Here is a 23,948-nt window from a genome sequence, read left to right as displayed (position 1 = left end):
TCTGTGGAATAAAGGTCATGTTAGAATATATACTCTGATGAAACAAACTACATATAATGGTATATTTTCTATGTAGAAAGATTAAATTTTGGCATTCAATCTTTGTGTACTGACTTACTCGACTATCCCATGTTCGAGTTGCTAAAAAGCGACACAACGTGACAATTCGCGGAGAAGAGGAATTACTTATTTTAAGTATTTATTTAAAGTATTAGGAGAATTCTGTTATTTATATACATATTCGAATTTTCAAGGTATTTTGAATGATATTGAATTCGATATTTTCATAATATGTTGACGGTGCTACCGTTTAAGCGAGCGCAGCTACATGCCTCCATGCATGTACATATTTTTCAAAGTTCATGCTTTGATCAGGTTGAATTTAAAAAGAGGCCACTAGTGTTTTTCACACCTCTGGTTGATATTTTCCCACCTGGCCAGAGGGTCAGTCAATTTGCACACCTGGATGATCTTGATCAACGTCTGGCCAAACTTTTCATGTCTTCAAAAAGTGGCCTGTATGTTAAGGGTAAATTACACATGTTTGTTAACAAATGTACTTTAAAATGTCCGGTTTTCAGGGGTGGCCGGTTTTGTAAGACTTTCTTTGTAAGGAAATGTTAATAATTCTGCCAGGACTTAAAAAATCGGCTGATATTCAGGGAGAATCGGTTTTCTGAGGGGCTGGTTTGAAGAAGTTTCACTGTATGTTATACGTATTGCATATATGTGCTTTTATTACTGTTACACATAAATAGTGGGCACATATATGTATATATTAATACCCAAACACCTATGTCTTGTTAGTGTGAGGTGATGCTACAGTCAGGTTGGAAATACTTCCACTACAGCGTGATATTCTCGCAAAAACGCGAGAGTAAATATATCACATACAACAAGGAAAACACAACTATTAAAACTTCTTGCAATCTTTCAGTGTGTCAATACTTGGTTGTCATATTTGTTGTTTCCCCAAACTTTTAGTTTACTTAATGTAAATATTAAGAGTTCTCTGATTGGATGAACATATCGATGAATATGCATGATTAAAAGGTCCTTGGATTTGATCTCTGTATGCTGTTTCGTTAGATCCTTGTGTAGTGATATACATGAGCGGATCAAAGGATCTAATTCTTCTCATTACCAGCTCGTTAGAGTTATTGCGCTTTGATGACTCTTGTGCGTCATTGGTAAGAAAATGCACAAGTCTCGCGAGCAAGTGCGAGATTACTGGGACATAAACGAAACGGTCATAGCAACCCCCTTTTTTAAGAGTTAAAATACATGGTGTATTTTTAAATAAAATAACCATTGGTCAAACTGCATTTTTCAAATATTCTAACACAATCTTATTAAAAATGTTACATGTTTTTAAACTCCACCACACCTATTTAAAAAATTCCAAACAATGATGTTCTCTGTCCTAAATCCATCAATATTTTGTAATTTTCAAAATAGCTTGAATGCAGTTTGGAAACGCAGTAGTTGTGTTAATTAGTGTTATAAACGTCTTAAAAAATGCAGTTTGGAATATATATAACTTGTTCTAAAATATGGAAATTGGGGGTGGGGGGGTGTGGGGGGGGGGGGGGGTGTTCGTGTACGATTACCAAGTCCATGCCACATGAACCTGTCCTAATTGTATGATAAAACAGAATGTCTTCATAGTCTGACAGAATAACTTTAAAAACATATTACTCACATTAAAAGTTTTTGTGTTGGATGTGCATATAGGTTTTTCCCTTCACAGTTCTTTTTGCGATTGATGCTTTATATCGGTCAGATTTGGCAGATTTAGTATCTGCACTCCCTCACATAGTCTAATAAGTTCGTCTGTTTTCTTGTAAGAATAATCAATTCCTAAATTTGACTTTAGAATTTTAATCAGTGTTGTGGTTTGCAGTCGGTTATATATAATATGTATCCGATACCATAATTTATATTATGTATGCCTAAGTAATGTTTACGTATGTTGTCCCGGTAGCACGACTTTACACGCCTTTAATTTGAAGAGTTCCACTAATGGAAATGATAAGTACATTGTATTGGAACAGTTCAATACTCTGGCACAGAACGGCAACTTTTATCTCAGAATTAGATTAGACAAATGTAAATTGTAATTTTATTCTAACACTGTAAATAATTAACGATCTGTTCTTGCTGTTGAGTAGTCATTAGTATGTTTAATGGTTCAATGTACAATTTAAATTTAGATGTAAAATATGTGTGGCATTGTAAACAATTTTCTATGCCACTTTAAAGTATAAACAACATTTATAAATGCATAATGTCTGTCAATGATGCATTTTGTATTTTCTGTTACAGAATTAGTGTATTTTCAACTTGGATTTTGTCATCTTTGTTACCAACAGACAGCAATGGAAGGAGTCAGAAAAGATGCTCGATTTTCTCACATTACAAAAGACCTCAGGTTCCGCAGGATGCCCAAACACGAGAAGAAGGTCAAGATCGACAAGAGATTTAAGGACATGTTCACAGACCAACGCTTTAAACTCAAGTACTCTGTTGATAAACGAGGGAAGCCCATGAATGTTACAACCAATGAGAATCTGAAACAGTACTATGAGTTGTCGAGCAGTGGTGATGAGGATGATGAAGATGATGATGAAAAGGAAAGTGAAAATGAAGAAACAGCAAGAGAATCTGAAATTTCAAAAAATAAAAAGTTGTTAAAGAAAGAAACAAAATCAAAAATAGACAAAGAAAAGAGAGATATTGAAACTATCTTTGGGAAGAAAACTAAGGCAAAGAGAGGTGATGTAAAGGACAAAAATACAAAGAAAAATAAAAGAATAAAAAGTGCAACCAGTGATTCTTCAGATGAAGATGCAGATGAGGTAGTTATAAAACAGAATGCAACAAAAACAAAGAAATCATTGGGGAAGGAAGCTGTTTGTGATAGAAAGGGGAAGGAAGTAAAGGTATTAACCCAAGAGGCGATATGGAATAAACACTTGCTGAAATTAGGATATTTCAGTTTATTGCCATGTTTTAGCTCACCTGAGCTGAAAGCTCAAGTGAGATTTTTTGATCGCCTGGTGTCTATCATCTGCCTGTTGTCTGTCCGTCTGTCTGTAAACTTTTTAATTATCAACTTCTTCTCAAGAACCACTGGGCCAGAAGGGGTGAGATTTACATGAAAGCTTCCTGACATAGTGCAGATTCAAGTTTGTTAAAATCATGGCCCCCGGGGGTAGAATGGGACCACAATAGGGGATCAAAGTTTTACCTACAAATATATAGGAAAAATCTTCTTCTCAAGAATCACTAAGCCAGAAAAGCTGAGATTTACATGAAAGCTTCCTGACATAGTGCAAATTCAAGTCGTTAAAATCATGTCCCCCGGGGGTAGGATGGGGCCACAATAGGGGATCAAAGTTTTACATAACTAATAAATAGGAAAAAATCTTTAAAAAAAATTTCCTGAAGAACCATTGGGCCAAAGAAGTTTACATTTGCACGAAATCCTCCTTACATAGTGCAGATTCAAGTTTGTAAAAATCATGGTCCCCAGGGGTAAGATGGGGCCAAAGTAGGGGGTCAAAATTTTGCATACAAATATATAGGGAAAATCAATAAAAATCTTCTGAAAAATCACTGGTTCAGAAAAGTTTATGTTTACATGAAATCTTCCGACATAGTGCAGATTCAAGTTTGTAAAAATCATGGTCCTCGGGAGTAGGTTGGGGCCACAATAGGGATCAAAGTTTTACATGCGAATATATAGGAAAAATCTTTAGATATGAGCCAAGGTGACTCAGGTGAGCGATGTGGCCCATGGGCCTCTTGATCATGTATTTCACAGGTTTTATGTGGAGATTTTACTTATGATAAATTTACTTAACAATGTACAGAAGATTTGATCAAGGGACCACCAAACTTTCATATTCCAGTGAAGTTTTTAATACTGTTATTTATTTCTTAAATATGTTATTTGACATGTTCAGAGTCAAGTAAATGCTTGAAAAAGCATGGTAAATTTAACCTTGCTAAGCTATGTTAAAACTATTGTAAGGGGCTAGTATTTATGTATAGTTAATATTCTAGGTAGCTGTTACCGGGTTACAGGGGGTGGGGTGGGGGGTAATATCTATGTATTGTAGATAGCTGTTGTAAGGGGAGAGTATCTATGTATTGTAGACAGCTGTTGTAAGGGGAGAGTATGTATTGTAGGGAGCTGTTGTAAGCGGAGAGTATGTATTGTAGACAGCTGTTGTAAGGGGGTAATATCTATGTATTGTAGACAGCTGTTGTAAGGGGAGAGTATGTATTGTAGACAGCTGTTGTAAGGGGAGAGTATGTATTGTAGACAGCTGTTGTAAGGGGAGAGTATGTATGTATTGTAGGGAGCTGTTGTAAAGGGAGAGTATCTATTGTAGGGAGCTGGTGTAGATACATGTACATTTCTGTATTGTAGGGAGTTGTTGTAGGTACATGTACATTTCTGTATTGTAGGGAGCTAAGGAAGAAGATTCCTCAGACAAAGAGGAAGAGGAGGAGGGAGATGAGGACTCCGACAGTGATGAGGACTCAGGTGATTCCTCTAACATCAGCATACATCCACCGTTTTTGTTTCTCTTTCACATTTAAAAGCTAAAGAGCTACAAAGCATGTGGAAATAAAAATGAAAAATGCACTTGCTCATGGTGATGTTGGGGGAAATTAATTGCTTGGTATAGAATATGCATTATGTCTATGTTGAGACCATGGCTGAAAGGTTCAGTGGGTAGCCTAGTAGGCTGTCTGTGGTCACCAGTTTGAAATCCAGCTGGGGCATTGAGTTCCTTGACTAGCCTGAAAACCTTCTAATAACCAGTGTTGGTGATGATAAGTGGATGTGAATATTTGACTCGTTTGGAATATCAGTCATTAAAAGGCCTCTTATAACCAGTGTTGGTAATAATAACTAGATGCAAATATGCGACTTGTTTGGAACCTCAGTCATTGAAAGCCATTGATTAGACAGCACTGTTATGTTATCTATTGAACTTAACAAAAAACAGAAAGTGTTCAAAGACACAATATGAAGCAAGAATTGACCGCAGTATTTCATAATAATGATAAATTTATTATGCCCCCGAGATCGAAGATCATATTGTTTTTGTCCTGTCTGTAATTCTGTCATTCCGTCATTCTGTAATTCTGTCTGAAACTTTAACCTTGCTAATAACTTTTGAACAGTAAGTGATAGAGCTTTGATATTTCACATGAGTATTCCTTGTGACAAGACCTTTTCGTTGGTACTAAACCTTTTGACTTTGACATTTGACCTACTTTTAATTTTTTTTTTTACATTGGTCATAACTTCTAAATGGTAAATATTAGAGCTTTCATATTGTACATGAGTATTTCTTGTGACAAGATCTTTCTACTGATACCAAGGTATTTGTCCTTGTAACCTTGGCAATCTTCAGAATTGGCCATTATCGGGGGTATTTGTGTTTCTTGTTTTGTAAACTGTAAAACCCGTATTGCTCTAAACGCTATTTAGATAACAATAAAATAAGTAAAATAAGTTGTATATGAACAAATGACTAGTAGGTGAAGATAAAGAGTCCGTTCATCCATTTGGCTAAAATAAAAAAAATCATTCTCAGTGATACTGGTAGCAAAAATATATAGGATTAGTAGGCAAATTCAGATTGTCACAATCTGCCTGTAACATGAGCAAGTTTGAATTTATAAATCAGGGGGGAGGCCAATTTTGATTAATTTACAGACATTGGTGAAGGTTGTGATATACCTGGCTTACTGATGAAGATGATGAAGTTTGATAGATTTGTTATAAGTGTGGGTGAAGGTTATAACTGATTCACTACTGATGATGATGATGATGAAGTCTGATTAATTACAGGTGGGGGTGAAGGTCCTGATCTAGCTCGGGGAGAAGGTAATGTGGAGACATCCTCATCTTCTGAAGATGATGACAGTGAAGAGGAAAAAGATGACCATGGTAAGTGTTATCTGATGAACACGTTTTAACAAGGTCTCTCACACACAGGATTTACATTTCTAACTGTTTTCTCTGTGATAACCATTTGAAGCTCCAATGTAATGATTTCCCATTAGTACAACATGTTGTATATTTCTCATTTGCATGCCACTGAAAGGGCAGAGGACAGGGACTATGGAAATTAATATGGAATGTCATATATTTCAATTTCTATTTGGCAGTATTTTTTGTTGTTGATTTCATTTTTATTTCAAATATAAGTGTAAGGAATCACTGTGTAGTTTGTTGGGTATGTGAGGTAATTAAAGCCTTAAAAAAATAGATTACGTGGTTCTCAGGACCACAATCATCTGTTTAAACAATGTGCATTAATTCTTAAATGAATAAAATAAATGTGCTTTTCTGATGCAAAAAAAATCTGGAATCCTTGACTGCATTAAGAAACTCTGATCAGCAAAACGTTTGACTAAGTATGAGTCATCCTGACATTTGCATAAACATTTAAAAGAATTTGCCAATGACCGGCAAGGTTGTGTAGTTCCAAATATTTCATCACAATGTCATTAATATCTGTAGAGATACGAAAAGGCACTTTGGTTATTCTGCCGTAGGACATCATGAGAGGTTTTTCCGATGCTTGCTCTATGCTGGAATTGTTTCATTCTATTGAAGATAGTGAGTTTTGAATTTAAAACACACCCCTTGCCTGTTTTTTATTTGATAAAAAGAAAAAAATGCTTCCTCCCTCATCAATTTTTGACAAAATTGGCTTGAGAACCAAGTAATTTATTTCTTTTAGCATAACTACAATGGAAAGCGTGATAATTCATGTATAACAGCAAAGCCATGGCATTATGCAAATCATCACGTTTTCCATTGTAGTTAATCACCTCACACACCCAACAAATTAAACATTGATTCCTGAAATATATTTATATTGTATTGACAGTCTGTAAAAATATCATTTGAATTCAAAATATGTTTGAAAGTAGCTCTTGAGGAATAAAAATGAATTACCATGATATTCAAATGTACATTTACTGCTACAGAGGAGTTTGATCATGGCTGGGGGGAGCTTGATAAAGATGTCCCCCAGGCAGAGGAACTGGGTCGTCGCCTTGCAATGTGTAACATGGACTGGGACCGAATTAAGGCACAGGACATCTTTATGTTACTGCATTCATTTGTACCAACAGGCGGTAGTCTCCGATCAGTCAAGGTAAGGTTTTAGGTGCTGGGCGGTCATACTTAGGTGTTTCTGTCAGAGTTGTATAGTGTTTTATATTGTGTCATATTTAGGTGTTTTTGTCAGAGTTGTATAGTGTTTTATATTGTGTCATGTTTAGGTGTTTCTGTCAGAGTTGTATAGTGTTTTATATTGTGTCATATTTAGGTGTTTTTGTCAGAGTTTTATAGTGTTTTATATTGTGTCATATTTAGGTGTTTTTGTCAGAGTTTTATAGTGTTTTATATTGTGTCATGTTTAGGTGTTTCTGTCAGAGTTGTATAGTGTTTTATATTGTGTCATGTTTAGGTGTTTTTGTCAGAGTTTTATAGTGTTTTATATTGTGTCATATTTAGGTGTTTCTGTCAGAGTTTTATAGTGTTTTATATTGTGTCATATTTAGGTGTTTCTGTCAGAGTTTTATATTGTGTCATACTTAGGTGTTTCTGTCAGAGTTGTATAGTGTTTTATATTATGTCATATTTAGGTGTTTCTGTCAGAGTTGTATAGTGTTTTATATTGTGTCATATTTAGGTGTTTCTGTCAGAGTTTTATAGTGTTTTATATTGTGTCATATTTAGGTGTTTTTGTCAGAGTTTTATAGTGTTTTATATTGTGTCATATTTAGGTGTTTTTGTCAGAGTTGTATAGTGTTTTATATTGTGTCATATTTAGGTGTTTTTGTCAGAGTTGTATAGTGTTTTATATTATGTCATGTTTAGGTGTTTTTGTCAGAGTTTTATAGTGTTTTATATTGTGTCATATTTAGGTGTTTCTGTCAGAGTTTTATAGTGTTTTATATTGTGTCATATTTAGGTGTTTCTGTCAGAGTTTTATATTGTGTCATACTTAGGTGTTTCTGTCAGAGTTGTATAGTGTTTTATATTATGTCATATTTAGGTGTTTCTGTCAGAGTTGTATAGTGTTTTATATTGTGTCATATTTAGGTGTTTCTGTCAGCGTTTTATAGTGTTTTATATTGTGTCATATTTAGGTGTTTTTGTCAGAGTTTTATAGTGTTTTATATTGTGTCATATTTAGGTGTTTCCGTCAGAGTTGTGTAGTGTTTTATATTGTGTCATATTTAGGTGTTTCTGTCAGAGTTTTATATTGTGTCATACTTAGGTGTTTCTGTCAGAGTTGTATAGTGTTTTATATTGTGTCATATTTAGGTGTTTCTGTCAGAGTTTTATAGTGTTTTATATTGTGTCATACTTAGGTGTTTCTGTCAGAGTTTTATAGTGTTTTATATTGTGTCATACTTAGGTGTTTCTGTCAGAGTTTTATAGTGTTTTATATTGTGTCATACTTAGGTGTTTCCGTCAGAGTTGTATAGTGTTTTATATTGTGTCATATTTAGGTGTTTTTGTCAGAGTTTTATAGTGTTTTATATTGTGTCATATTTAGGTGTTTTTGTCAGAGTTTTATAGTGTTTTATATTGTGTCATATTTAGGTGTTTTTGTCAGAGTTTTATAGTGTTTTATATTGTGTCATATTTAGGTGTTTTTGTCAGAGTTTTATAGTGTTTTATATTGTGTCATGTTTAGGTGTTTCTGTCAGAGTTGTATAGAGTTTTATATTGTGTCATGTTTAGGTGTTTCCGTCAGAGTTGTGTAGTGTTTTATATTGTGTCATATTTAGGTGTTTCTGTCAGAGTTTTATATTATGTCATATTTAGGTGTTTCTGTCAGAGTTGTATAGTGTTTTATATTGTGTCATATTTAGGTGTTTTTGTCAGAGTTTTATAGTGTTTTATATTATGTCATGTTTAGGAGTTTCTGTCAGAGTTGTATAGTGTTTTATAATATGTCATGTTTAGGTGTTTCTGTCAGAGTTTTATAGTGTTGTACATATATTATGTCATGTTTAGGTGTTTCCGTCATAGTTTTATAGTGTTTTATATTGTGTCATACTTAAGTGTTTCTGTCAGAGTTGTATAGTGTTTTATATTGTGTCATATTTAGGTGTTTCTGTCAGAGTTTTATAGTGTTTTATATTATGTCATGTTTAGGTGTTTCTGTCAGAGTTTTATAGTGTTTTATATTATGTCATGTTTAGGAGTTTCTGTCAGAGTTGTATAGTGTTTTATAATATGTCATGTTTAGGTGTTTCTGTCAGAGTTTTATAGTGTTGTACATATATTATGTCATGTTTAGGTGTTTCCGTCAGAGTTTTATAGTGTTTTATATTGTGTCATACTTAAGTGTTTCTGTCAGAGTTTTATAGTGTTTTATATTGTGTCATATTTAAGTGTTTCTATCAGAGTTTTATAGTGTTGTACATATATTATGTCATGTTTAGGTGTTTCTGTCAGAGTTTTATAGTGTTTTATATTATGTCATGTTTAGGTGTTTCTGTCAGAGTTTTATAGTGTTTTATATTATGTCATGTTTAGGAGTTTCTGTCAGAGTTGTATAGTGTTTTATAATATGTCATGTTTAGGTGTTTCTGTCAGAGTTTTATAGTGTTGTACATATATTATGTCATGTTTAGGTGTTTCCGTCAGAGTTTTATAGTGTTTTATATTGTGTCATACTTAAGTGTTTCTGTCAGAGTTTTATAGTGTTTTATATTGTGTCATATTTAAGTGTTTCTATCAGAGTTTTATAGTGTTGTACATATATTATGTCATGTTTAGGTGTTTCCGTCAGAGTTTTATAGTGTTTTATATTATGTCATACTTAAGTGTTTCCGTCAGAGTTGTATAGTGTTTTATATTGTGTCATATTTAGGTGTTTCCGTCAGAGTTTTATAGTGTTTTATATTATGTCATGTTTAGGTGTTTCCGTCAGAGTTGTATAGTGTTTTAATTATGTCATGTTTAGGTGTTTCCGTCAGAGTTTTATAGTGTTTTATATTGTGTTATGTTTAGGTGTTTCCATCAGAGTTTGGACTGCAGAGAATGAAGGAGGAGGCTTTATCAGGACCGACGGAACTAGTTCAATCCAAAAGCGAAAACATGTTGGATGAGGAAAACGATGAAGATGATGATGATTATGATGAGTCTCAGGGTAAACATTTAAAGAAATTCAGAAGTCTGGGGCTTTGTCATTCATGTAAAAATAAGTATTGGCTGCAGTGTTGATGAAAAATTTCATATACCCTCAAAATAAAAGTTTCAAAGCATTTCAGATATGCAAATAAAACAGTTTTATGCAATGGTTGTGATTGGCAGAATGCCCATTAAAGGATTATGCTACTGAATATTGATATTTACCAATGCTTTATCTGTCGTAAATATTTGTTTCATTGTTTTCATTTCTCGATGAAGTCACTATGACATTGCAAATGTTCTGTCAACTAGACGCAAAAGCCTATACTTATATATTATGCAGTTTTATAAGGAAATATAAATGTAAGAAATAAATGTTTATTTGAAGATTAATATTATTGTTGTATAGGGATATGAAAAGGGAAGTTTCTAGTATACCGGTCCCCAGAAGCACGCGACTGTACATGAACAGTTATTTCCCTTGCCGTTGCTAAGCGGAATGTAAACACGCCGCCATTTGCATTTTCGCCTCGGATGCTGAGCAATGAAAATCGTGTGATAAAAATAAAAGCCCCCGACAAGTCAAATATAGTTTTAAAAAAATTCTTACCTTATAACATAAAATCATCTAAGCTGTTGTTTGCATTAATCAGATCGAGGGGTTGAAGAACTAGTCGTTGTTTGGCAATCAAGGGTTCCTTTGGCTTTGATGAAGTAAGATTGGGTACGAGTATCGAGGGGTCATATACAGATTTAATGAGTTCTAGAAATTTAAGGAATGGATCTTGGCAGTCTGTAAGATATTTTTTTCGGATGCAGTACTGACTAAAATAAGTATCGTACAGAGATTTAACTGTGCCGCTGACCGGTAATGACTTTTTCAATGCACGCCAAGTAGATTCTATAGTATTGGTGTGTGACCCTGTATCGGGTTCTACAAAGTTTACAGAATGATTTACTTTTAAATGTTCGAACCCTTCTTTATCAAGAATATCATAAGCTTTCCAGCAATCGCTAATTATAGTTGTACCGGGCTGTATGTTGGCTTTTATTATTTCAAGCAGAGTTTCTCGTGTTCGATCTGCCACTGTTGTAAAAAAGCACCTTTTCGTCTCCCTTTTAATCCCACCAAAAACCCAGACACCGTCAACTTTCCGTCCCTTGTGAAATTTTCTTTTACCAAATTTACTTTCGTCAATTTCAACAAATTTTCCAACGCCTCCTATTTTTTTCTGAATTCTTCTCTAAAATGCAGGTACACACTTCTCTGGAATAATTATACCAATCAACAACAGTTTGACTTGCAATTTCAAGTTCGTGTCTCACGAAACTTTCACTAGCTTTGTATACCCAGAAATATGTTATTAACAAAACTTTTTCCAGCGTTAATTTGTGCTTTTCGAACCAGCTACCAGTCCTGATGGAAATTTTTTTGTTGCAGGTTTTGTTAGAACATCTCCATACAAATCCGTCACTTGAATATGATGAATCCTTTCTTAATCCAAATTTCCTGTTGTCACAGCTGCCACAGATTTTGCCGTCCAAATTTATCAAAACAGATAATCCTATTAACCAGTTAATCAACTCTCTTACATCAGCACAAATCGAAAAAAATTCTTTCAGTTTTAGGGGCATTTCATCACAAATCAGCTGTTCAGTTTGTTTACATCAACACCAGTGACGTCGTATCATACGAATATTCATGAGAATTACGCATACAAAGCGCACGTGACTATTTTGCTCAACGACGGATTCCATTTATTTTACAACAAAAAATGTACGTCTTCTTGCATTATTTTTCATTTCGGATTTAAAAAACTGATTTAAAAAACAGTTTTTTAAACTTCATTTTTTACAAGGAATTCGAATTTGGGCTTATTTTTGTGATTTTTTTCCGTTTTAGCAATTTTACTGATCGCTAACGCGATCGTATATATATACTAAACCGCCTTCGGCGGCACACATTTTAGCGCCATATTTTGGGGACCGGTATACTAGAAGTGTTCCTATGAAAATATTGGAACAACATTTATATCAAATGTTATCAGAAAGTTATGGCCTATACAAGAATTTTGAATTTTTCTCTGAGAGACCTTGACCTTCTCCACATGACCTTAATTGAAGTTTATGACACCCTCTCAATTCATAAGCAACATTTAGTATTGCTTTGACAGAAATTTTTTTCACCGTTGACTGATATACTCCAGTTGATATGAGTACTGGGGGTTATGACATGTCCTCGGGTCATCATTTGTATTAAATGCCAGTACTTATTCCATGTATTGCTTTCATATAAAGATATGGCATGCAAACATTTTTTTTCTCCCAATGACCTTGACTTTGTCTAAATTACTGTGGATCAGAGTCATGAAAGACACTTAAGTTATAAATAATAATAATATCCTTTATCTATACAGGATTGTACAATTAGTTATATAAACTAGTTTACATTGTGGTCCTGTCTAAAGATAAATATAAAAGATAAATAATCTTCATATCAAGTATAAGCATTTAAGGAGGTATGGTTGATTGATTGAATATTGTTGAATGCCCCTCTCGAGAATATTTCACTCATAGAGATGTCACCACTGCCGGTGAAGAGCTGCAAAATTTAGGCCTATGCTCGGTGCTTATGGCCTTTGAGCAGGGGGGGATCTTTATCGTGTTACACCTGCTGTGGCACGGGACCTCGGTTTTTGCGGTCTCATCCAAAGGACCACCCCATTTAGTCGCCTCTTACGACAAGCAAGGGGGGCACTGAGGTTCTATTCTAACCCGGATCCTTACAGAACTTAAGGAGGTATGCTACACCAGAACAATTTGATATGGATGAAAAGTGGAGGATATGTACAACAATATTTTGAAATTTAAAACTCACAAATTGTACATTATTTAGTTAAAAAATGCATTTTAAGTGGAAAGCAATTTTTAAAAAAAATTTAAAATCCTTGCTGGCCCTGAACCCGCGATCTACAGTTCAGCAGTAGACGTGCTAACCTACTGAGCTACTCAGCTGGGCAATGAAATTAGAAATGAAAAGAGAAATATTGCTATTTATATTTTCATCCCTGTTTTAAAAGGAAGTCAGCCATTATGATGATGTAGAGAACCACCTTAATGCTGCCTTGTTGCAAAGTTACGACAGGAACACTACTGCACAGACAGAAAAATGGAATGATTTCTATACTCTTCAAGGCTTTACAGACAGACAGACAAACAGAATGAATTATATATACTCCTCAAGGCTTTACAGACAGACAAACAGAGTGAATTCTATCTATTCCTCAAGGCTTTACAGACAGACAGACAGTGAATTCTATATAATCAAGGCTTTACAGACAAACAGTGAATTCTATATACTCCTCAAGGTATTACAGACAAACAGAGTGAATTCTATATACTCCTCAAGGCATTACAGACAGAGTGAATTCTATCTACTCCTCAAGGCTTTACAGACAGACAGACAGAGTGAATTCTATATACTCCTCAAGGCTTTACAGACAGACAAACAGAGTGAATTCTATATACTCCTCAAGGCATTACAGACAGACAGAGTGAATTCTATATACTCCTCAAGGCTTGACAGACAGAGTGAATTCTATTTACTCCTCCAGGCTTTACAGACAGACAGAGTGAATTCTATATACTCCTCAAGGCTTTACAGACAGACAGAGTGAATTCTATATACTCCTCAAGGCTTTATAGACAGACAAACAGGGTGAATTCTATATACTCCTTAAGGCTTTGTTTTGAAGGATTTGTTTGTTTTTCTGTCGTTTTACATTGAATTTTTTACTCACGTGGAGACATCACCAGCTGTAGGTGAAGTGCCACAAAATTTGTCCTGTGCATGGCTGTAGCAGTGAGGGTTCTTTATTCTATCAATGCCTACCAGGACACAAGACCTACATTTTTAAGGTCATATCCAAAAAACTGTGATTCTTACTTCTAATGTGTGGTGGAGAAACATTCTTTGTATGTTAAACATCTTAGGTTTGATGTGGCTCTGATATCAAGAATCACTCTGGCCTCCCAGTTGTGGATCAAGCATCCAAACCAAAGGCTGTGCTTTGATCTAAATCCATGTCTTTTAAAACATTTCACTGAGTAACGATCTAATGTCTTTTGAAATCTTATGTTCTCATAGGAACTCGTTACCACCGTGAGAAATTACGCCAATACCAGCTGAATCGGCTGAAATATTACTATGCTGTCGTGGAAACAGACTCCATAGAAACCGCCAGTAAGATTTATGAGGAGTGTGATGGCATGGAATATGAGTCCAGCTCTACCAAACTCGATCTCAGGTAAGATCATGAGTCCTGCAATGTTTCAAATTAGCATTGGTCTGTCGGCCTTTTACCGATGTACAAATGGAAGGACCCATGTGTGCAATTAAAACCTTGTAGGCAGTATACAGACAGAACTGTTGAGGCTAGGACCGTCAAACTTTGTGCACATACTTTATACCAAGTGGAGGATGCCTATTGTTTCTTAAGGTCAAGGTCATAGTAGCTGGATGCAGACCGATTCGTTGGGGCAAGGACCATTAAACTTGGTACACATACATCTTATGCCAAGTGAAAATATTACATAAAGAGTACATGATTGGTCTTGTTTTTTTATGCAAAGAAAGTATATCACACCCTGATGATTGCTGATACTTCTTGAAGACAAGTTCTACAAATCATGGTGTAAGAAAAACACCCTATATTCGCTTTTCACGGGTGTATTATGTACTGTTGGCAGTACTCTTGTTCTTTATAAAAATTCATTATGTGTTATAGAATAGATTCACTAATTAACTTCACTTACTAAATTGACTTCAGAGTTATTAGGCAAAAATTATTAGTTATCAGTCCCCTAACAGCGAAGCCAGAGGGGAATTTAGGTGTGCGCTATGTCCAACTGTCAGTCCAGGAAATCAGTTTTCCTCACGGTTTTTTGTCATGCTTGGAGATATTCATTTCATATTTGATACATTGCTCTACCATGATGAGCCGGTGCATTGACTTTTGCTGAGTTATGGCAGACATTCATTTGATATTTTGGTACATTGCTTTACCATGAAAAGCTGCAGATAGTTCGAAATTTGCTCAGGTCCATTGAATTTTGCTGAGTTGTGGCCCTTGGACTTAGAAAATTAATTCCAATACTCAGTTTTCCGCACTTTATTTCGTCATGCTAGCAGATATTCATTTGATATTTTGGTGCATTGCTTTACCATGAAAAGCTACAGATCAACTTTAAAGTTGTTGCCCATTGATTTTTTTTGGCTGAGTTATGACCCTTGGACTTGGAAAAGTTGATGCAAATACTCAGTTTTCCATACTTTTTGCACATCAATATATTTTTTTCTGTTTAGAAATATCCTGCACAAATGTAATTCAGGTATTTGGAGAAATTTTCTCAAAAATAAATTTTGCTTATTATCTTTGTCAAAAATCGAAGCATATCATATGGTTTTGTTTGTTTCACATTGAACTCATTTCCCATTTTATTGTAAATGATATATGAATTTGGAATAAAATTATTATGTACATATTCATCAATGGTTGGGTTAACTCATGAATGTCTGTAATGATCCAGAAGAGTATGGATAGGAGCAAATCTGGGTTTCTCTCGTTTCCTTGTCAAATCCTAAAACTCATTAAATCGTTTTCCTATGGAATAACGCGCAACCGAGAACTGGAGCCCCAGAGCCCTTACTCTACAACTGGCTGTCATCTACCATGTTGTTTTTGGTGTGCCAATCACGGCTCACATCACTGTACCGTCTGTTGGCTTCCATACATGTTTAGGGTTTGTACCGTCTTCTTTTTACCTTCATAATTTGTATGTTCAACAATACTACCTATCATATGCGGAGTAATAAAGAGTTTGAACATTTCTTGAATGCTGCTGATATGATTGGTATCTATCCATTTTTGAACTGAGTCCTTCATCACATTGTGATGTGAAGTTTTGGTCTGTGCTTAATTGGCTGTCTGCTCGAAACTGTGCCATCCTTTTCAGTAAAATATTTCTTTCATCACCTTCACTGTAGTCAAAATGGCTGTCAGAATAAAAAAAAAAAAAGTCAGAAAAATTTTGCAGGTTGTTGGTCCTTGAAGGCCCTATGATGCCACTGAAGGGTTAAAAAGTCCATAAATGATATCTGTTCTTTGTTACAAGCAGAGGAGATACAGTCCTCGGTTGACAATGGTTTCTCGGGGTGAAAATTATTAATGTTACCCTCAACTACGGTACATGCAATATTTATATACTGTCAAACTGACATTAATTTGTTGAAAATAATGTCTTTAGATGTAGATGTAGAAATGGGGGGGGGGGGGGGGGGGGGGGGTCTGTACATCCCTAGATCTATATATATGCTTAATGGAACAAAATATCATGATTTTAATATTAGGTCAGTATGACGAATGTTTTGTGTGGTCCAATATGGACGTTAATATTTGAGTAGCTGATTGGCCTGCTTTAATTTACTGTATACAGGGAAATATCCGCCTCTATTCTATTTACACCGTCATCTCACTTTGTCAGTGGGTGAATTCATTTTGTCTCTTTTATCACAACTGCATCAGGGTGAATTTAAAATGGAGAGAAACTATTTGCAAGAGTAGAAAATGGAACAAATACAGGGTATAAATAACAAGTAATGATTTGTTCGTGCTGTTCCACAGGTTTATCCCAGATGAAATGGAGTTTACAGAAGAATCAAAGTCCGAGTGTACAGAGATGCCTGCAACTTACAACCCGTCCCTGTTCGTGTCGACTGCCCTGGCCCAGTCAAAGGTCAGCGACGTTATGCGCATTAAGTGGATGTGATATTGATAACTTGTATGTTTTCATTGCTGACAATGCCCACATATCTATTTCTAATTGGTATAATTAAGAAATAAATTTTATTTTTTAAAATAAAGGAAGTATGAACTGCAGTGCTTCACACCGGCATACTTCATGAAACTCGTTAGCATGTATATTCTATTTCTTTATTGGTTAGATATGGGGGGGGGGGGGGGGGGCTTAGATCAAAATAATTTTGTTGTTCTTGTATTTAAGAGTCACTGAAAAATTCTTTCTAAATGATTCAGGTGAATTTAACCTGGGATGAAACAGACCAGGACAGAATTAAAGTGACCATGAGGAACCCGTCAGAAGGAAAGAAAAAGAAGACAGATGATGTCAATGAAGAAGATTTCCAGGCTTATCTGGCATCCAGCTCTGATGAAGAGGAAGGTGAAAGACACCTCGGAGATCTCATTGAAATTCATTACGGAAAAACATATCTGCATGTCATTTTGTTAATATTTAACGATAAGTATTTATTTATGACAGAGGATGACAGGCCTGTTGTAAGTGCTGATGACAAGGAAGATGATATTGAAGATGACAGTGAGGAGAGTCAGATTAAGAAATATCGCAGCTTGTTGCAGTCCCTGGACGATGACAAAAACCTGAAGAAAAAGAAAGATATCAAGATGGAGGTCACATGGGAACCAGGTAACCATAGCAACCAGAACAATACTTGTTCAGACCTATCATAGCATTCAAAGGATTTTGTTATATATCAGTATGATAATTCTATACAACGAATTATCTGATTGGTCTAGACAGGGAGAGTAAAACTTCATATTTCCCTCATACATCATATTTTCTCATGATATTCCACCCCTTGGCAGTTACTTGTAAAACATTCACCAAAAATTAACACTTTCAGTTCTTTGATTAAAATTGAAGCTGCTACATGTACAGTATGTACTCCAATGTAAATGTCAGAGACAAAGTTTGTAAAACAGCATTGAACAAGATTTCTCGTATGAATTACAGTGGAAAGAAATTTAGTTTTCTTTTACAGTTTTCAGATTTAGAGTGTTATGGGAGACCAGGAAGATTTAGTTTTCTTTTAAAACATTTTTGTTACGCAATCCTTTGTCTTTTTAGGCTTTTATATAGAAGAAAGTCTACTTGTAGTGAAAAGGTTACCTGTAGGTGTCCAATAAGTTGACAATTGCTGTCCATTATTTTTTAAGAATGGACAGATACTGTCCGTTCTTAAAAATAATGGACAGTAATTGTCAACTTATTGGACACCTACAGGTAAACCCAATAACTTATTAGACATCTACAGGTAGGCTAAAAATAAGAGAAAGACAATACATTTGTCAAAGAGATACAAATTTAATTTTAAATTCCCTACAAGTAAGAATCAACACAGATATCGGAAAAATCACTGAAACACTTAAAAATGATATTTCCCTTTAGTAGAATTCTCTGCTTCAACTCGTAAGATTCACAATTTTTTAATTCCATTGGCCATTACTATATCGCATCAAAACTTAAATTTGAAAGACATATTTCCATACTGTATTTGAATTTCGCTGGATTCAGAGGCACATTTCGAAACTTCTTCACAACGCTTTTTTATGTTTTCTTTATTAGCATATCCTAATTCTGAATTATTATTTTCGCTTTCATCAATAATTTTACTTCACGAGATAGGTGTATTGGGTTCTGTTGGCTGGCGTTAATTATTTCCTCATCCAAATATTCGAAAACACAATACTTTTCAGATCAAAATTTGGCTTCATAACTTTTTCACCCTCCATATCCAGAATATTTGCAATACTTTTACTAAAATCCTTAAATTTTGACTGCAATGAGAATGCTCTCCCCATCAGAGGAAGACATGTTGATATGGCTCAGAACTATAGAGTGAGTGAATATAAAACCTGCAGTAGAAGACTACTCACCTGACACTGTCCAATAAGTGAACAAAAGAAACAGATTTCTACGCAAGACTGGTTATATTGTCAGATTATTCAAAATAGCTTTATTCATAATTATCATTCTCAATGGGTTTACCTGAGATTGTTCATTCTTAGAACAAAAGATGTAATGTTTTGATTAGGATATAAGCCTCAAACTGTCCATTCTGTGAGAGAAAGAACTGGTCTCGGCCCTACGGGCTTCGATCAGTTCTTTCTCTCACAGAATGGACAGTTTTTGGCTTATATCCTTTACTTATAGTTGTCAAGTTTAGAGTTTTAATTAGAATTTCTTTATTCCTGGAAAGATTGAAACAAAATGTTGATTACATGTGATGTTCTTGAAACACAATACAACTCATTGACATCAATTTCCAGGATATCTTTGGATGTAGGATGGTGCAACGGATTCAGAAAGAATGTTATATCTGTAGATACTGTATTTGTGTTGGAACTTGAGGAGTTTTAAAGTAATTAGCTGGCTTCATTATGAGTTGTCAATGGTCAGAGTTAGTGATGGGCATTCGGGAAAAAATAATTAATCGATGATCGGATTAATTGGATGCACGTTTTCGATTGATTAATGGAAAAATAATCGAATTTTATTCATTTTAACTTTATGGCATAAATATATTAAATTTACTTTTTTTTTTACCCAAAATATTAAATTAATTAGAATAAAATCATAAGATTGATTGATTGTACCTTGTTTAACGTCTTTCTCGGCAATTTTTCACTCACATGGAGACGTCTAAAATCATTAGAAATTTGAAGTTAATAATCCCATAATTTCGATTTTGTTTTCCCGGGATATGGGTAGATTTCTCGACTTTTGTTGTTCTTATGGGATCCGGTATAGAATAGACCCTCAATACCCCTTGCTTGTTGTAAGAGACAAAATCCGAGGCCCCGGGCCATGTCACAGCAGGTGTGGCTCGATAAAGATCCCTCCCTGCTCAAAGACTGTAAGCGCCGAGCATAGGCCTAAATTTTGCAGCCCTTCACCGGCAATGGTGATGTCTCCATATGAGTGAAAGATTCTCAAGAGGGACATTAAAACAATATTCAATTTTATAGGATGATTCAGCTTCGTCAGCGATTTTGGATTTTAGTTAAGTCGCGGCAGGAATATTCGTATTATTAAAAAAAAAAATACCGATGTCGGCGATTTTCGATTTTCAAAATGGCAATCGATTATTCACATCGTTTCAGTTATAGCGACCGACAATCGAAAGTCGGCGATAATCGGTACATCACTAGTCGGAGTAAAATTAATGTTCGTTGCAGGGTTAAAGGAGACCATGGAGAAGGTGGTCAAACATAAGGAGGAAACCAAGGACCAGACTCCATGGCAACAGTATCTAAGGAAGAAAAAAGAGAAACGACAAATGAAGAGAGAGGAAAGGGGAAATAGGAAGGTGAGAGAGATCTGTAGAGAGAATAGAGGTGAGAGAGAGAAAGACCAAATGAAGAAGAGGGAAGGGGAAATAGGAGGGAGAGAGAGAGAAACAGCAAATGGAGAAAAAGGAAAGGGGAAAATAGAAAAGTGAGACAGAAAGAGAGAAGGACTGGACCAGCAATAGATTTTTAAAACATGACTATTCTTCCTGTTAAGCAGACAGCCAGTAATAAAGAAACAGGAGATGACCAATCAGCCTTCAGTGATGATGAATTACCAGGTGATGTAGGCGATGATCCATTCTTCAGGCAGAAACTGGACAGTGATGACGAGAAAGACGCAGGGAAAAAATCAAAAGGTAAGTAGTGTGCCTAGACTACACTTTATACATTGATAATGTGACTACAGACTACACTTATATACATGTTATATAAAAAGCTTACAGTCGCTTATTGTTTGAGAGTCTGTTCTGCTTCTGAACTTTGCTGAATATTGATATTCGTGGATCAAATTCAATTAAAATTTCATTCATTTCATCTTTTCAACAAATGAATATACATTTGCTAAGGTCTGCACATGAAATAAAGACGTGCAATTAAAAAAAAAGATAAGTTTTTGCAAGATCTTGATCTCTATTACAGTGTCGAAAAATACAAGACGGAAGAAAAGAAAAGACAAGGCATTGGAAACTGGGGATCCCGAGAAGGAGGTATATATTGTGGACAGAAACAGTAGAAATTGGTATTAATCTCGGCAAAATATTTAGCTCGGCAGAGATAATTCTATTGAACTGACACATACAGCAGCAGAATGTCAGCTAGATTATTCTGTCTGTAGTTTGTACTGTAACATAATAGATGAACAACACAGGGAAATCTATAATGAAAGACACCATAGAAATGGGATTGTGTACTTAATATCGTACAAGCACCAATCCCTGAAGCTGAGAGCAGTAAGCATGTGAGATAAGGTTATAAATAGGAGTTTTATAGGGAGCTAACTCTAATGATTACATGTGAGTCATATGATTTGCTCTTCATCAGCTGAAAAATGATGGGGATTACCCTTAATGCTTCCGGAAAAATGTTGCTGTCATTGGGTACACTTCATTGATAACCCTGTAAATTAGATAGATAAGTAATTTGGAAAGTACCAAAACGGTTTTAAATTCCAAACAAGCTTTTTCATACCTTCGAATGTTTTGTTGTTGATGATAATTGCTTGGTTTGAAAGAAGAAAAAATTGCAGTTGATATGACATCACAATGCACTGTTTACATTGACTGGATTGTATTTCCCACGTTAAATAAATAGTCGGATTAAATGTCTAATGTCGTTGTTGCAATATGTAAAGTGTCTTTGCTCGACTCTATGGTCTCACTGTAAAACATATTCCAAATGAAATCATAAAAATGCAAAATTTACAGGAAAACTATACATATGTACCGTTGGAGTATATTAAGCTATAAACTTAGTGCCTTAGGTTAAGTGACTTAGGTCTAGTGTCATAGGTTTAGTAACTTAAATTAAGTGACTTATGTTTAGTGACTTTACACAAATAACCATCAAACAGGGTCACTCCCAGGATTTGTGCAGCAGTAACATTGCAGTATGTCTTATTCAACTTTAAGTTCCACAAGAATTGCAGATAATTTTCCACCACATACCCTTGCACTACATTGATTGACGTCATCACATGCCATCATACCGTGTACTTTGGTCATTCATGCATCTGTAGGAAAACCGTCTCGTATAAGTTGAATGAAAAAATTGAAGAAAATGAATAGTGATCAATCTCATAATTCCCATAAAGAATACAAGATTAAGAGTTGGGCCAACACAGACCCCTGTCAGAATATACCAGAGATGAATTATTGATTCTAAAATCAAAATTGTTGATTTTGCATATTTTGATTACTTATTTGCTCATGGCCTTAACTTCCATGCATCTAAAAATAGAATTTGATCCTCGAGCATTGTATGGCATTTTGTTTTGTGATTGTAGAGAGAACTGTTGAATGTTATACATCACTACAATTGTAGTTTACACCATTGTATGGTTTTTGTAGAGGGAGCTGGAGTTGTTAATGATGGATGAAGAGACCGACAACAGGAAACATTTTAGTCTCAAGTCGATCATGAAAGAATCCAAGAAGAGGAAGAAGCTATCACAGGAACAGAAGGAGAAGGAGTTCCTGGTATGTGTGTGGATGAGATGTGTTCATTTTATGAACTGTATTTATGTACATATAGCCCAATCTTCTCAACCTGTTAAGGACTTATACTACATCATCATAATGGCTGACTTCATTTTAAAACATGAATGAAGATATAAATATCTGCAATATTTGTATTTTCCTTTTAAATCTAATCGTCTGCAGCTCAGGTTAACATGTTGATTGCTGATCTGTAGAACATGGGTTCGAGTCCAGCAGGGGTTTTACATTTTTTCAGATTACTTTCTACTAAAATTGCACTTTTTGACCAAATAAAGTAAATTTTCAATTTAAAAATATTGTACATACCCTCCACTCTTTAACCAGAGAGATTTCTCTGCTGGGTTATTCCACCTTAAGTAACATGTTTTTTGAAACGTTTTATTTTGTGTTTGAAATTCTCATGCAAAGTGCATGGGAAAACAGTAAAAATGAAAGAATGTTCCTATAAAAGATGGATCCTTTTCAAAAAATAGTTTATATCAAGATAAATGGTTAATATCCTTATTTTGTCATTGGTATTAAATGTTGGGACAGGTTAACATGATAAAATGACCTGTAATAAACTCTGATTTCAGATAAATGTGGAAGATGACAGATTTGGTGCGATTTTTGATTCCCATTTATACAACATCGATCCCTCAGCTCCAGAATTCAAAAAGTCTAGGGCTATGGATGCCATTATTGAAGAAAAAATGAAACGAAGAATGTCAGGGCAGACATCAAAAACTGTGAATGCCTCTGTAGGAAAACGGAAGGCAGACACAGACATCAGCAAAGCTGGATCGTCAGTGAAATCCAAGAAGCTGGACTCGGAGAGCATTTCATCTCTCGTTAATTCTATTAAATCAAAAACGCATACATTTCACAAGAAGAAGAAAAAGTGAATAAAATTATTGTATTGTTTTAAGTTTGCTGTTTTAAAGTGATAATTGAAGGAAAAGGAGAAACTAAAAGATTTTTATGATCCCTTAATCAGCGATTCGGGGGAATATAGTTTAAGGTCTGTCTGTTTTGTCAGCAAAAGATTTAACCATGACCATAACTTTTTAGCTCTTCTGAGCCGAAGGCTCAAAGAGCTAATCATATGGCCATATGTCTGGTGTGCGGTGTGCGTCAACTTTTTGGGAAAAGGGCTATATCTCAAGAACCCCTTGGCCAATTTTTGTCCAATTTGTCACAGGGTATCCTTGGACCAGGGGCTTTCATTTTTACTAAAACTAGGGTTGTGACCCTTTAACAAGGGGAGATAATTAGGAAAATGCAAACAAAAGTAGTGGTTGCTAAAAAATCTTCTTCTCAAGAACCACTTGGCAAATTATCACCAAACTTATGCATAAGGATGAGGATAGGTTGTAGATAAAAAAAATTGTT

At 35.0% G+C, this 23,948-nt stretch overlaps 1 protein-coding gene across 5 annotated transcripts; it reads left to right on the top strand.

The window, feature by feature from the left end:
• The first annotated feature begins 124 nt into the window (after window positions 1-124).
• Window positions 125-23,480, top strand: LOC125650727 (ESF1 homolog). Of its 5 annotated transcripts, none has more exons than XM_056166383.1 (15): window positions 125-254; window positions 2,326-2,942; window positions 4,477-4,555; window positions 5,876-5,974; window positions 7,024-7,193; window positions 10,073-10,211; window positions 14,340-14,499; window positions 16,876-16,987; window positions 17,287-17,431; window positions 17,531-17,695; window positions 20,248-20,378; window positions 20,576-20,717; window positions 21,001-21,068; window positions 22,428-22,556; window positions 23,153-23,480. In XM_056166383.1, the coding sequence occupies exons 2-15, from the start codon at window positions 2,379-2,381 to the stop codon at window positions 23,459-23,461; spliced, it is 2,412 nt and encodes an 803-aa protein (XP_056022358.1). In that variant the 5' UTR covers window positions 125-254; window positions 2,326-2,378; the 3' UTR covers window positions 23,462-23,480. The 5 variants fall into 5 exon arrangements, with proteins under 5 accessions (XP_056022358.1, XP_056022357.1, XP_056022360.1 ...); XM_056166385.1 differs by having other exon boundaries at window positions 131-195; window positions 20,579-20,717; XM_056166384.1 differs by having other exon boundaries at window positions 143-254; window positions 20,579-20,717.
• Window positions 23,481-23,948: the final 468 nt, after the last annotated feature.

Source organism: Ostrea edulis, chromosome 5 (assembly GCF_947568905.1).
Source record: "Ostrea edulis chromosome 5, xbOstEdul1.1, whole genome shotgun sequence".
Lineage (NCBI taxonomy): Eukaryota > Metazoa > Mollusca > Bivalvia > Ostreida > Ostreidae > Ostrea > Ostrea edulis.
Note: the sequence above shows the minus strand (reverse complement) of the source record. Positions and strands in the feature narration are given on the sequence as shown.